At 40.7% G+C, this 16,042-nt stretch overlaps 1 protein-coding gene across 3 annotated transcripts in view; it reads right to left on the reverse strand.

Moving 5' to 3' along the window:
- adcy1.S (adenylate cyclase 1 (brain) S homeolog) overlaps positions 1–16,042 on the reverse strand; it is a 142,869-nt gene that overhangs the window by 101,344 nt on the left and 25,483 nt on the right. For all 3 annotated transcript variants that reach the window (XM_041567580.1, XM_041567579.1, XM_041567581.1), the window contains exons 3-4: positions 6,817–6,935; positions 3,045–3,156 (exon numbers count right to left, since the gene is read on the reverse strand). In XM_041567580.1, coding sequence (XP_041423514.1) covers positions 3,045–3,156; positions 6,817–6,935 — 231 coding nt within the window. The remainder of the gene's footprint in view (positions 1–3,044; positions 3,157–6,816; positions 6,936–16,042) is intronic.

Below are 16,042 nucleotides of genomic sequence, written 5' to 3' on the forward strand. Positions count from 1 at the left end.
AGAGGGGCTGGATATGTACAAGCCGGACGGGATTTATAGTGGATGGCAGATATGTTCCCTTTAAGAAACACCAGAGGGTTAAGCAGTCAGAAGGTGGGCTGGACAGCCAAGGGGTGTTTAAGGGAGTCAGCAGCAGGTATGCAGTGTGTTAGAGAAGGAGCTGCACAGGAGGGCTGGGCTGTATTGTTGGAATGGCTGGACTTTAAGAGACCTGGGGGGCCTGATAGCCAGGGGGATATTTTCCTGGTGTTTTCCCCACAGACCAAGCCTGGATAGTACCTTGGGGTACTGAAAACTTAAAATTTTGACTGCTGCTGGAAGCTCTTTGTGTTCAAAATAAACGGACTGTTTTACTTTTCACCTTGGAGTGGCCTGCATTTATGCTAACAATCCCGCTGTGATCCCCCAAACTTCACACCAGATAGATCCCTGATAGATTTTGGGATAGATTTTGGGATAGATTTTGTGATGACTGGTTACAATTTTTAGCTATAGAAATTGGGATACCAGATTGGGGTAAACATTTTTTTGTAAAATCCACAGAAATACAGTTTTGCATTATTATATTTTTCATCCATCTAGTTCTAATAAGAGTGTATTCTAGTCTCAGTTTTTACATACTATATACAATCCATTTAAAGCAAATCAAATCTGTATTCCAAAACAAAATAGGCATTAGGCATTTCTCACAGAGGAAAGGTCTCCATTAGGCATTTGCAGTATTCACACACAGTCCCTCTTCACTGAGGTCCCTGACTGGAGGCAACACACAATGCCTCTGGGAAGCAACTCCCTTTCTGCAAATCCTCGTTGGAGCTTCAGCTGCTCTTTCTCTCTCACCTCTCTGCCTTTCTCTCCTAGAGAGACTATAACAAGTCTGCCATAGTGTAACTATTCCTCATTCACGGGGTTACCTGGTCCCCGACTTCTTCTCCAAAGCACATGGGCCTTTCTGGGCTTAGCTGTACCCAGGCTCCCCTGGGCACACCCAGCTGGGTCACCATCCACAGGCCAAAAGAGGAAGTGGCCACCCCCTGCACACACTATATAGCAGTGTAGCAGGGGAGTGTCATTCTCTCCTGGCAGATCACTCTAAGAAAAAGGTGGGGGCCTTAAAGCTGCAGGGCAGATTAACCCGTAGGGGCCCCTACAGTAGCTTTTGCCAATTGCAGAACAGATGCAGTATTACCATCTATAAACATTACCTAGAAAAGGGACAGTCCCATTTTTTGTGCCACTGTCCACTGTCCCGAATAGTTGTCAGAATGTCCTGCTTTTCCCCTCCGCCATTGATGTTCTTCACTTGCTGAACTTACCACAACTCAGCGCCAGAAAAAGGCTGAAATGTTTTACTCTTTCTGGTGTGCTTTACAAAAGATTTGTTTTTGTTAGTGGTCACAGTCACATCCAGATGCCTGCAGCTGTATCAGCAGACACAGGAGTGGACTCTTCCAGGTCTGCTACCTGGCCTGTTTATAAGGCTTATTTACCTCAGATTTCAGATTTATATATTTATAAAATTTGCACTATTCCTATTTAATTTCCCAGCATTCTATACAGTTAGACCCTGTATTTAAAAATAATGAAAGCTAAATATAGCTTTTCTGCATTGTTAGGTAATATTCTGACCTTTTATGTGACACACTGAGTCTGTCATGAAATGCAGGTGCCACAGTGCGTCATGGAATGCTTACGGCCACAATATGTCATGAAATTAGTGGGCCCGCTGCATCTATCTTACACTGGTACACTTGGTGGGTTATTTACTATTGTCACGGTCGGCACCCTACACCAGAACAGAAGCCAAGCACCCTGGTCTCGGCTCGACTTCACCAGTTAAGTGACCGCCTTTGGCCTCGGGAGTAGCCCTCAGCTTACTCAGATGCCACCTGAACTTAACGAGAGGTGCAAGGCATAAGTTCTGGCAGGCAATGGGGCACGACTGTTTACAAGGATACTGGAAGATAGGAAGCCACCAGGAACCGGCAGGCCGGGCCAGCACAAGCAGGTAGAATAATCAGACAGGCCAAAATCAGGATAGAGATCGTAGAATAGTCAGAGGACAGGCAAAGGTCTCAGGATTGGATAGGTCAGAGTAGTAACAGGCAGGCAAGGGTCAAACACAGCAGATCAAGACAGGAATCACAAGAATAACACCCAGGAACAAGCTAATTGAACCTAACAATGGGCAAGGTCCTGTAATCTGAATGGGCTTTATATACCTTTGAATTTCGCGCCAATTGCGCGCTGCGCCTTTAAATAACGACTGCGACTGCGCCTTTAAATAACGAACGTGCGCGCGGCGCCCACCCTAGAGGAAACCGGCACAGGAGAAGGAAGCAGCGCGACGGGTGTCCACGCCGAGGACGCAGCGTGGACCCCGCTGCCGCTAGACCAACAGGGTAAGTTCCTTACAACTATACTCCGAATGCAAAAATCACGAAAAATTCCTGATTTTTTAAAAGTCAGATTTTTGTAAAAAAAAACATACTGAGATAAATTCTTACTTTGATACATAACCCCCTAATAGCATGTCTGATGCTGCTACTCCAACCAGGAAAAGGGATATTTTTATAAAGATGGGAGTGCTTTTTTATAAATTCTTGAGAGTAGTTGAACTGAGTAGTTGAACTGATCTTTTTATTAATATGGATGGTATTAATCATATGTATGTATTGTATTTTTAAATGATAGAAAGGCTATATATTAATATATATTATATATACGTGTATATGCATAAATGTAATCCACAGGTTAGACAAACAATCCATTGAGGCTGGAGTTAACAAGTGTAATAGCAGTAAAGCAGTAATGTGAAAGCATTGGTTTTGTTTACAAATCACAAAGGTCTCATTTTTGTATGAAGTGACATGCAAAGTAAAGCTTATTTCATAAATATCATTAGCAAGTTATATCTAACTGCCAATTTTTTATTGAATTTCACACAATAAACCACAAATAAATACTATTACCATTAAATGCAATGATATTAAAAAGCTCATTAACATTAAAAATGTGTAATAGTAAAAGAAAATCATCCTTACTGTAGCCAATTCATCAAATTTTCCAAAAAGTTCGTTTAAAAGCTTAACCAACTCTTGTGCAGTACACTGGGATGCTAAGCTGGTAAAACCAACAATATCTGCAAATAAAATGCTGAAAAGAGGAAAAATGTTATTATATTTGTAATCAGGTATCCAATATCTATAAATGTAAATACATATTACCACCATACAATCAAAAAACATTTTATAGAATGTCTTACACCCAGTACAGCTTAATTTTAACATTAAATTGTTTAGACAAATCTGCACAATTTTTTTCCATACAACTGCCTATATACTATTGTGAAGGAGTTCAGTGTCCTGTTAGCAAGAAATTCAGCTAGACAAAATCAAATCGAAGATCTTATCGAGTTAGTTGGGCATTGAAGTTGACGTTTTAAGTTGCATTTAGGAATGGGGTGCTCTATACTTGGGCATTGAAGTTGACGTTTTAAGTTGCATTTAGGAATGGGGTGCTCTACTTGAATGCTTTGATCAAATAGAGCAAAAGACTGTATATAAAATGAAAATCAAAGCGTTTTAAAACCATTCATATAATATCTGATAGATGTATTTTCTTTTCTGTTTTAGCCTGAGGATTTAGATTTGACTCCTTGTCTTTTATAACTAAATAATTAACTATATCAGCTTCAGGAGCATAACAGATGGTGAACAGATGGATGAAGCAGTATGTCCACAGACTTTTTACTTGATACACTTGTTTACACAGTCATAAGGAAATGCTTATAATTTTCAATGCTAATAATATTCTTGTCATTCTACAATATGAAGAATATGCAGTATATTAACACAGACACACACAAACACACACATATATGTTCTACAAAAGAAACCAAATGGAAGACCTAACATGATGATGACGGTTAGGTACTGGTCAGGTCAGAGCAGACCAGTGTTTTGGTGCAGGTTTTTGATCAGCAAATGTAAAGGCAAAAAGGGCTTCACATGTATATCACATTTAGCTCAAGATAGCAAAACAGTAACTATAGCATTTATTTAAACATTTTATTTAATTTGGCAATAGATATCAATTGAACATAGTGACAACTTGAAACCTGCAGTCACAATAACGTGTTATACTGTATATGACACATTGGAAAACTTTTACCGGCTATTTTTTAATATAGTACCCTGTACTGTAGCGATTCTGGGAAAGACATTTTCAATTTTCTTATGATATCCTACAGTTACATACATAGATATTTGAATGACACCATCTAATTAAAGGGATTCTGTCATGATTAGTGATGGGCAAATAAATTCGCAAAACTGCGGAGAAAATTTGTCCACGAAAAATTTGGCACGTCTAAAAAATCTGAGCGTGTCAGAATAATTGTGTGCATAAAAATTGTTGCGTGCCAAAATTATTCAGACGCCCATTGACTTTAATGCATTTGGACAAAATAGGCGCGTGTATAAAAATTGTTGCGGGCGTCGCAATTGAGGTTTGTCAAAATAATGTTGACACCCATTAACTTCAATGCGTTTCGCAAATTCACCCATCACTAGTCATGATTTGATGGTGTACCTTTTAATTTTAAATTATACTGTTTATTTTTATATATAATTTATAATGATTAACGGCTGATTATGTCAAAATGCTGATGTTCTAGAAAAAGTATAAGGAGCCCTTTGGCAGCATGGTGATCATTTAAATGTCATGAGCCATGAGCCTGTAAAGACAGTAGTGCCAGCTTAACACTAAATGGATCCTTGCTTTTAGGCTCAGAGGCTGTATTTTAGGTTGTTATCACACTATATTGTAACAACTATAGTGTGTAACAAAGCAACTTATTACATATACCATACATATACGGCCCAAGTAGCAGCTATAGATGTACACAGCAGATGATATAATGCACTGTGTGGATGATAATTTTTTCAGCTTTTTTTGGGGTGATCTGAGAAGCTAGATTTGGAAAAGGTCAGAGTAGAAGGAGCCCATATCTATAAAAATCTGTTTTTCTCAATCGCCTATGATGCTCTATTTCGTCTAGTATATCTGCTCTCAGTATCACCTTCTGCTCTTGTGTTGTTTAACATGATTTAATTAACTCACTCTTTTCATTTGTCCAGTTGTGGTTGTGCTTTGTATCCAGTTCTTTTGCAGTTTCCTTGCCCTGCCTCTTTTTCTGTTTAATTGTATCACTTTAATCAACTTTCTTGCTCAGAAATAGATCCAGTTTAGTGTTTTGTCCCCATTGCTCTTCCTTATTTTTTAGACAGACAGTGCTAGTGCCAGATATCTTAACCTAGGCTAGAGCAGCACTGTTCAGGGGTTTTATCTAGCATGTTGGAGAAAAGCAGATGCTGATGGGATACGAAGGTTATTAAACATCAATTGATTGATTAAACTCTGCCATTGCATGATAAATTTTCACTCCAAGAAGCAATCGGAACGTAACTAATTTAATATAACTAATTTAGCTCTGGATGCTACCAAATAAATTGTTCATAATAAACTGCCTATTTATATTAACTCTCCGTGCAAAATAAAAATAAATGGTTTATGATAAACTGCCAATTAATATTAAATCTCAATGCAAAATGTAATCTATGATTATTTTTTGTAAAAGCCTTAGGATGATCTGCAGAAATCAGAATCTGTTATTGGTTATTTGTGAGAAAAATCTGGACCAACATGTCTTCTCTCATAAGAACATGTGTTGGTCTTTACAGTATACGAGACACAAAGATATAGTTCAGGATCAGTATCCACACCCACTAGTGTTTGGATGCTGCAAAATGTGCAATGTTAAAGGAAAACTATACCCCCCAAACAATGTAGGTCTCTATAAAAAGATGTTGCATAAAACAGCTCATATGTAAAATCCTGCTTCATGTAAATAAACCATTTTCATAATAATATACTTTTCTAGTAGTATGTGCCATTGGGTAATCATAAATAGAAAATTGCCATTTTAAAAAATAAGGGCCGCCACCTGGGATCGTAGGATTCACTGTACTCACAACCATACCAACAAACCATACATGTTAGGTCACATGAGCCAATTAACAGACAGAGTTGTTTCTTTTGCTTCCACACTTCTTCCTGTTACAGTTAGAGTTGAAGTATTTCTGGTCAGGTGATCTCTGAGGCAGCACACAGACCATCATGAAATGGTGGCTCAAGGCAAGAGATGTAAAAGGGCAATATTTACTTAAATATATATTCCAGTTTGGTAAGATTATTTAATATGCCACTTAATATGATATGAACTATCTGTTGCTTAAGTGTTCATTTTGGGGGTATAGTTTTCCTTTTGCGGGCAACATGCCCGCTAACTCATGATGTGCAAGTAGAAGTGCATGCCGGCGCAAGTAGCATTTAGAGTCCTGCCAGTGGCGTAGGTCAGCTAGGGTTCCATGGAGCTGTAAGCATAACAGTTATTACTGAATATGTGCAGTTGCTCCAAAATGGAATATTTGACTTTTTTCCTGCCATCGGCCAGTGTGTTTTTCTCATCGATTTAAATAAAAAAACTGACAAAGATACATGCAGAATCTACACTGGCATTAAAAGTGTCTATGAACCAGTACAGGGAGCATTAAAGGATGTCTAGGAAAATGGATTAACCTGAAAGATATTTGTGCTCTGTCTCATAGCTGAATAAAGCTGACATTGTGGTTACATACTGCCACAATAATAATAACAGCAACATTGAATCACTTGACTAAGTGGATGCATCACAAGTGACGATTTAGAATCAGTAAAACTTTCAAATTTCTTACCTAGTAATATCCATCTTACCTAACATTGTCATGCCTCTGAATGTATATTTTATGGAAAATTCTTTCTGGCGGCTTCAGAAAATCTTCTTTCATTTCCATAGCAACATTTCTTGGTAAAAGGCTCATTAGTAGGCGTTCCTAATCATGAAAACAGATTTGGAATGGAATATAATTAAATTATAAGACTTTGCCGACAATAAACTGTAGAGATATGAACTCATTTATCTGCATTGCTTAGGACCTGGTTTTTCACTGATAAGTAATATTTCTGTTATTTGTAACACAAAGCTATTAAAAAATGTAAACAAAAAAAAATCAATACAATTGATTTACCATCATCACAGACTAATGCTACTTAAAGGAAAGTACAAGTATAAGGTACTGTTTAATTATTATATGGGGAAAGCAAATCAGTATAAAACTGTCTGTATGGGATATTGCATTTTTTTTTATTGATGACTGTTTTGGATAATGACATAATGGCAGAGCAAAAATAAAACTAACTGGCATGCTTCTTTTTTTACACATAAAATAATTGCTTACTTAAAAAACCATAAAAAGATTTAATTTTATGAAAACACAAAATATAAACACATAGTGGCATATTTATTATGTTGTGTATAACACAGCAAGATAACACACACACACATCACCAGGCTTTGCAGTGTAAAAAAAAAAATTACGTAAAATTTTTACCCGTCTTTTCTTGTAGTCACTTCCACCAGAAGCAATGTAAAATAACAACATCACATCTAGCATTCAAACGGTGTACAATTACACACACTGTGATAAACTCAACATTTATTTTACACAAATTTGTACACCGTTTTTTTAGCTGCCACTTATTTGCAAAAGGCCATTGATATGTTAATCCATTGAGGTATGTTAGTGCCATATTTGAATGAATTAAGGAAGTAAACCCTAACAGTAATGTCATGTTTTACAGACTGGACTTACAGCCCCAGCCTAAATTTTCAGAATCTCTGTAACAGTGATGAGTCAGAACTTTAAAGTTGTGGATAGTGGTCACTATCTTGGATATTGTTAGGGGTGTCAGTGAAAGTGCACATGTTCAGTGCACTCTGGGCAGCTGTTGAGAAGCTAAGTTTAGGGATTTATATGTCATATAAGCTGAGAGTAAAGGGGTGCTTATGAAATTCTGATGCTGAACGCACTGATTTTTGAGCTGCCATGCAATGTGAATATGAAGTAATTACTAATCAGCCTTGTATTGTGGCTGATTCATATATGCAGTATATTGCTACTTGGTCCCTAAGCTCAGGTAACTAACAGCATCATAGAGCATGTGCTTTGAAAGAAGATGGGGAGCTACTGGAGGCACAGATCTTCACTGCTAAAGGACTGTGGTCACCATTACAGAATCCCAAAATAAACTGTACAGCATTTTTAGCCTAAAGCTGGCCATAGACGCAAAGATCCGATCATACGAATCGTGGATTCGTACGATTTTCGGACCGTGTGTGGAGAGTCCCGACATTTTTCGTCCGTCGGAGATCGGTCGTTTGGTCGATCGGACAGGTTAGAAAATTTCTGTCGGCTGCCGATAATATCTCTGCGTGTATTGCCGATCGTACGATTTTCAGAGGGAGACTGTCACTAGTGTTGTCAGACATAAGTATCGTACGATTGCCGTCAGGGGCAGAACATTGGGTGATCTGTTCTATTTGATCGGAATGGTAAAGACTTTGATCTGAATGGTTAGTGGAGGTTCAGGAGATGGGAAAGTCCGATCGTACGTTGATTCGTACGATCGGATCTTTGCGTCTATGGCCAGCTTTATTCTTAAATAACTGTTAGTTCTCCTTTAAAGGAACAGTAACACCGAAAAATAAAAGTGCTTTAACATATTAAAAATTAAGGGGGTTACTTATTAAAGTACGATTTTTTCTTGTAGGATTTTTCAGATTGGTAGGATTTTTCAGATTGGTAGGATTTTTCAGATTGGTAGGATTTTTCAGATTGGTAGGATTTTTCAGATTGGTAGGATTTTTCATGATTTAATAAACTCCAATAGTGTTAAAAGTCTGAATAAAAAAGTACTCCAACTCGGACCTGCCAATGTCATGTAGAAGGAAAAAAGTTCACTGGCACACAGGTAATGCTAGCAGGGTGAGACCCTTGCTTTAAATTTATTTAGTGCGGCATAAAAGCGCAGGTAACTTTTAAAGATTCTTCTGCCTACTCCTAGGTTTGTTTGTGCCCTCTGCTCTGCTCTCTTCTCAACATGCCCCCCACCCATGTGATATATAGGAGCCGGCTTGGGCCACGCATTGGCTTCTGGCTTTATGTTTATTTTTACTACAACTACAGTATTTTAATCCTTGTTAAATTATCTTGAGCAACAATATATTGTAAATGTGCATTTTATAGCCACTCAAGAACCTAGGTTGACTGTATTTTGAACCAGTCACAAACTAGCACACAAGAAGATAAAATTGGTAGAAGTAAAGGAAGAACTTTTTGTAGTGAATCATTTCTTAATGATTATTTGAAATTCCACAGCAATACTAAGTCATCGTCATGCATTTTCTACTACCCATTACTGAATAATGAAGTTATGCAGGGGCAAAAATGTGGTCTACTTCTGCATGATTAAATCTAAATGGCAACATTTCTCTGAGCACATATCTTAACAGACAGTCCAGTGACTTCTACCGCCAATACTTAGAATCATCCCTAGAGGCTGAGATAAGAGTAATGCCCAAAAACTTTTTGGACTAGTATGGATAGATCTCTGGTATATGAAGAGCCATGAACATGGCAGAATTATTGATGCAATATGTTAATAAGAGGAATCCCTACATGATCAATGTATTGTTTGTATTAGTATCAGTAATTTTGTTATTACTCAGGAGCTACAAAGTAATCCTATTCTTTGCAGATTATTCTCTGTTGCCCAAATGTTTTCACTGGAAATAATAATGGTTTTTCATCTGAAGTGCAAACCTTCTTCTAATTTTATGTTATCTAACTTGCATGTCCACTGGGAAGTGTATAAATATTCTGATTGAAATGATCTTATAACTCAGAATTTAATATAATTACTTGACCACAGTAAAAAATATTTACAAAAACTGTATCCCTATCTAAGCAAAAGTAATAGCAAAGTAGCCAAATCATTAACCATGCAATTGTTTTCCTTTATATTTGCATAAGAATATCTATTGTGCACCACATAAAGTAGTTGGACTTGGATCCTAGATGGTGTCATACTAGAGATTTCTTCTGATTGCCACTGAAATATTTGTAACTAATTAGTTACTAATTTGTAACTAATTTGTATGGGTAAATGAAAATGCAAGGGTAAAATGTTTTAACCTTGCACTCCGTGTAGTCTGGTCTCAGTAGTTTAGGAAGCACAAAACATTTTTGGAAGGAAAATATTAATCTTTGCCCAGTTTAGGCTTTAATGAAATATTTTCTACTAGGAATGGTGTTCCTAACCTATTTAGGCAAGCTAAAATTGATATGGAAAAGGATATTGCAGCAAGCCGTAAAAAGAATCCAAAATTATTTTTTAAATATGTTAATAGTAGAAAAATGAAGCAGGAAGGGGTGGGACCTTTGATATCAGAGGGGATCAGCTGGTTGATGAAAACAAAACAAAAAGCGCAGATTCTGAACACATATTTTTCGTCTGTCTGTACAAATGAGGAACCAGGTAATGAAGGTTTCCTTCTTGATAGTCCCAATTCTTGTAATACAACTAATGATGCATGGTTCACACATGAGGAAATTCAAAAGAGACTAGAACATGTTAAGATAAACAAAGGTCTGGGGCCAGATGGTATTCATCCCAGGGTACATAGCGAGCTTAGCTCTGTGATTGCCAAACCTCTTTACTTAATTTTTTAGGATTCTTTGAGATCTGGAATAGTGCTGAGAGACTGGCGAATTGCTAATGTGGTGCCACTATTCAAAAAGGGATCCAGTTCTCAGCCTCAAAACTATAGGTCAGTTAGTCTGACGTCAGTGGTAGGAAAGCTTTTCGAAAGGGTTAATAAAGGATAAGATACTGGACTTCATAGCAAATCATAATACTATGAGTTTGCTGCAGCATGGTTTTATGTCAGGACTTACCAGTATAATCCAGACGTAGAAGAGGTTGGAGCAGAAGATAATGAACCCACAAGCGCCTCACACAACCGCTACCCACCTGGAGTGGAACAGGGAGCAGGGTTGTGGAGAGTAGCCAGTGAGACGTTCAGCGAAGTACAAGGGATTAGGCAAAGGCGTAGTCAGGAGATCCGAGGTCAAAAGGCAGGCAGCAATATTCGTAATCGGTAAACAGGCAAGAAGGTTGAGACAGGCGGCAGTAATCAAAGTCCGGGTTCAGGCAAGGGTCAATAATCAGGAATCCAAAGTTCAGAGTCGCTAGGGTTTCAGTCAAATAACCTAATAACCAGGCAATGCATGTTAATCTGGTTTGGGTTTAAATACAGGAGTTTTGGCGCCAAACTGGCGTCATTGCGCTGACGTCGCGGAGCTGACGCCAGCACGTCCATCACAGGCGTTTCCGCCTACGTCCTTGCGCCCACGACCATCGCCGGCGCCTCCGCGTCCGCGACCGTCGCCGGCGTCCCGCGTCAGACGCCGACGCGCATTAGCGCGTCCGCGCCTGCGCCGGACAGGACGCAAGCATGCGTTCTCACATTGCCCCCCATCAAGGAGCGGCCTCAGGACGCGACCACCAGAAGGCTTACCAGGATGAGTTCTATGGAATTTCTCCAGCAACTCAGGAGCGTGGATATTCGACGTTGGTTCCCAGGAATTTTCTTCCGGACCGTAACCCTTCCATCTCACCAGGTACTGGAGCCGCTTGCCTCTTAGTCTGGAATCCAGGATCTCCTCAACCTCAAATTCTTCCTGTCCGTTGACCACCACAGGTAGCGGAGGAGGAGTCGAACGCCCAGGGAATCGGAATGTTGAGGCTGGTTTTAGAAGAGCAGCATGAAACACTGAATGGATTTGCCAGGAAGCTGGAAGTTTGAGTTGAAAGGCCACAGAATTGACTTGGCGAATAATAGGGAAGGGACCCAGGAAACGCTGACACAACTTCCTACTGGGACAAGAAAGCTTAAGGTTAACAGTTGATAACCAAACACGGTCACCCACCTTGAACTCTGGGTCCCCTCTCCGTCTCCGATCGGCATACATCTTGAAATTTTGTTGGGCTTGCTTCATGTTTTCCTGGATCTTTTGAAGATTATCGGATAAGAAGGTTAATCGGTCTTTGACAGCAGGAACTAAAATGTCAGAAGCAATGGCAGAGGGAAAAGTTACTGGATGAAAACCATAGTTTGCGAAGAAGGGGGACTGATTGATTGAAGAATGATGGGAGTTATTATAAGCGAACTCGGCTAAGGGAAGAAGATTCACCCAGTCATCTTGGAGGTATGAAGAATAGCATCTCAGATATTGCTCGAGGGTCTGATTAGTTCGTTCGGTCTGACCATTGGACTGGGGATGAAAGGCAGAGGAAAGGGACACCGAAATCTTGAGTGCTCCACACAACGATCTCCAAAACTGAGAAGTGAATTATGGTCCTCGATCCGACACCACCTCATCCGGAAGACCATGGAGCCTTACCACTTCCTTAATGAAGGTATCAGCAGTCTCAGAAGCAGAAGGAAGTCTGGGTAACGACTTGAAATGAGCCATCTTCGTTAAGCGATCCACAAAAACGACAATCGTGGAACAATCACAAGACAACGGTAAATCAGAAATGAAATCCAAAGAAACCGAACCCCAAGGACGAGAAGGCACCGGCAGAGGTTGAAGAAGACCAATAGGCCGAGAATGAGAGTCCTTGGACCTGGAGCAGACTTCACAAGACGAAACAAATTGAAAACAGTCCTTAGCCAACCCAGGCCACCAAAATAGTCTCTTAGCCAGGATAATAGTTTTCTTGATACCTGGATGACCTGCCAATTTAGAATCATGAACATTCTTGAGGACCTCTAAGCGCATAGGTTCAGGAACAAAAATTTTACCTTGATGAAGAAGAAGACCCTCCTTGGAAACTAACGATGGTTCAGAGAGATTTGAGGAAGCGTCTTTAATTCCATCAACCAGGGTAGACTGTAGCAGGAGAAAATTATTAGAGTTTAAAATTGTTTCTGGAACCAAGGACGGTTCGTCTTCAGAAGAAAACATACGGGACAAGGCATCTGCTTTAACATTCTTAGACCCAGGTCGATATGTAAGATGAAAATTGAATCTCATGAAGAATAAAGCCCACCTTGCTTGTCTGGGTCTCAACCTCTTGGCCGAACGTAAGTACTCTAGATTCCTATGATCTGTAAAGATGAGGATTGGATGTTTAGATCCTTCAAGGAGATATCTCCACTCTTCAAGTGCTAACTTGATGGCAAGTAGTTCACGATCAGCAACATCATAGTTACATTCGCTCTTGGCCAGTTTACGGGAAAAAAAAGCAACAGGATGCAGATCCTCCTGAAACCCCGCTCTTTGTGATAACACAGCACCCACCGCAAGCTCCGAAGCGTCAACTTCCAGGATGAAAGGAAGGGAAACGTCAGGATGATGAAGAATTGGGCCTGAAGTGAAGAGTGCCTTCAATTTCTCAAAGGCCGCCTGAGCTTGTGGTGACCAACAAAACTTTTGATTGTTACGAGTCAACTCAGTGATTGGCAGAATAACCTGGGAAAAATTCTTTATAAATTTCCTGTAAAAATTGGCAAAACCAATAAAACGTTGGACAGCTTTCTTGGAAGAAGGAATTGGCCAATCAAGAATTGCGGAGATTTTTCTGGAGTCCATCTGAATTCCCTGCGGAGAAAGGAGAAAACCTAAAAAGTCCACAGATGTTTGTTCAAAGACACATTTCTCAATCTTGGCATAAAGCTGATGAATACGTAGACGAGCCAGCACCTTCTTTAAATGTGATCTGTGTTCCTCCAAGGAATTAGAAAAAACAAGGATATCATCCAAATATATGATAACGAATATGTCTAGGAAGTCTCTGAAAACATCATTGACGAAATGTTGAAACGTTGCAGGAGCGTTGCAAAGGCCAAAGGGCATGACTAGGTATTCAAAATGCCCATAACGTGTACGAAAAGCCGTCTTCCACTCATCACCTTCTCTTATTCTGACGAGATTGTATGCGCCACGGAGATCCAGTTTAGAAAAGATCTTAGCCTCCGCCAAACGTTGAAAAAGTTCAGGAATAAGAGGAAGTGGATAACGATTCTTCACAGTAATCTTGTTCAGATCCCGGTAATCAATACACGGCCTTAAGGAATGATCTTTTTTTTCAACAAAGAAGATCCCAGCCCCTGCTGGAGAAGAAGATTGACGAATAAAGCCTTTGGCTAAATTTTCATCTAAGTAAGAACGTAGTTCCGATAGTTCAGACTCGGACAACGGATAAACTCGTCCAAAAGGAATCTGGGCCCCTGGAAGAAGGTTAATAGGACAATCATAAATACGATGAGGAGGCAACTTATCTGCCCCTTTCTTATTGAAAACGTCCGTGAATTCCCAGTAAGCTTGAGGAAGAAGATTGTGAATTTCGGAAGCAGGAGACAACGAACAGACTCTATTGAAAGAGAAAATGCATTGGGAAGAACAAAAATTTGAGAGAAAGTTCACTTCACCGGTAGTCCAGTTGATGGACGGGTTGTGTTTCTGCAACCAGGGTAGACCCAGAATAACGGGAAATAGAGGCGAAGAAACTACATCAAAGTTCATGACTTCAGCATGCCCTTTATTTAATACAACAAAAAGTGAGACAGTCTCTTGCACCACAGGGCCCGAGGTAATCAGGGAACCATCTGCCACACGAAGGGCTATAGGATTCTTTTTGGACTGGAGTGGGATCTGGAACTGCAGCGCCACTTTATTGTCCAGGAAACATCCGCTGGCCCCAGAATCAAGGATTGCTTGAAGCTCTACCCGCTTGTCTCCCCACTGCAACGACAAAGAGACAGTCAGAAGAGGCACGGGAACATGGCAACCGGAAAAGTCCCTTTTGAAAATCCTCTTACCCGTTGGACGAATCGGACAACCCCGAAGCAAGTGACCTGCTTGTCCACAATAAAGGCAGAGGTTGAGTCTGCGACGTCTGATCCGTTCCTCTGGAGTTAACGCAGATCTAATGGCTCCAATCTGCATCGGCTCTGGGGCTGCACTGAAGACGGGTGGCGGAACAGCTGGAGGAAAAGTGGAAGGCATTCGGATAGGAGGTGGAGCGGTTGGTAACATCCAAGACTGTGGTGGAAGACCTGCTTTCTCTGCCTCTTCTTCCTCTCTGCGCTCCCTGAGCCTTCGATCGAGTTGGATGGCCAGACAAATAAGTTCTTCCAGACTGTCGGGAATGCCAGTACGGGCCAATTCATTTTTTAGTTCAGACGAAAGGCCGAAGCGATACTGGTTCTTAAGGGCAGCCGGATTCCACTCCGTGTCATCTGCCCATTGCCGGAATTCTAAGGTGTAATCTTCTGCTGGGCGGCTACCTTGCTTCAAGGCACGCAGGGCGGCTTCAGCAGTAGTGGCTCTGTGCGGGTCGTCAAAAAGAACTGCCATGGCTTCAAAGAAGGAGTCTACTGTGGCCAATGCAGGACTGTGGCGATCCATAAGACGAAAAGCCCACGTCTGTGGTTCTCCCGTCAGGAAAGAGATAATCACCCCTACCCGGGTCTGCTCAGAGGGATAGGTATGAGGCTTGAGAGTAAACAGTAGCTTACAACTGCTCCTAAAATTCCGGAACAACTTTCGGTCACCCGCAAACTTCTCCGGAAAGGCCACCTTAGGTTCCGAAATCTCAGAAGTTATCACCTGGACTTCCGCTGGAACCGGAGGAGTAGCTGCGGCCGTGGAAGGGTGAACAACCGGTGGTTGGGTCCTAATGTGCTCCTGTAACTGAGCATAGCCACTTTGCAGCTCCCGGACAGCTTGCGTAAGGGAAGATAACTGTTGCGTCAGGACTGCAAACGGGGACGCCCCTTCAGCTGGATCCATCTTTGGCCTGGTTATACTGTCAGGACTTACCAGTATAATCCAGACGTAGAAGAGGTTGGAGCAGAAGATAATGAACCCACAAGCGCCTCACACAACCGCTACCCACCTGGAGTGGAACAGGGAGCAGGGTTGTGGAGAGTAGCCAGTGAGACGTTCAGCGAAGTACAAGGGATTAGGCAAAGGCGTAGTCAGGAGATCCGAGGTCAAAAGGCAGGCAGCAATATTCGTAATCGGTAAAC

The sequence above is a fragment of the Xenopus laevis genome, chromosome 6S, assembly GCF_017654675.1.
Source record: "Xenopus laevis strain J_2021 chromosome 6S, Xenopus_laevis_v10.1, whole genome shotgun sequence".
Classification (NCBI taxonomy): domain Eukaryota; kingdom Metazoa; phylum Chordata; class Amphibia; order Anura; family Pipidae; genus Xenopus; species Xenopus laevis.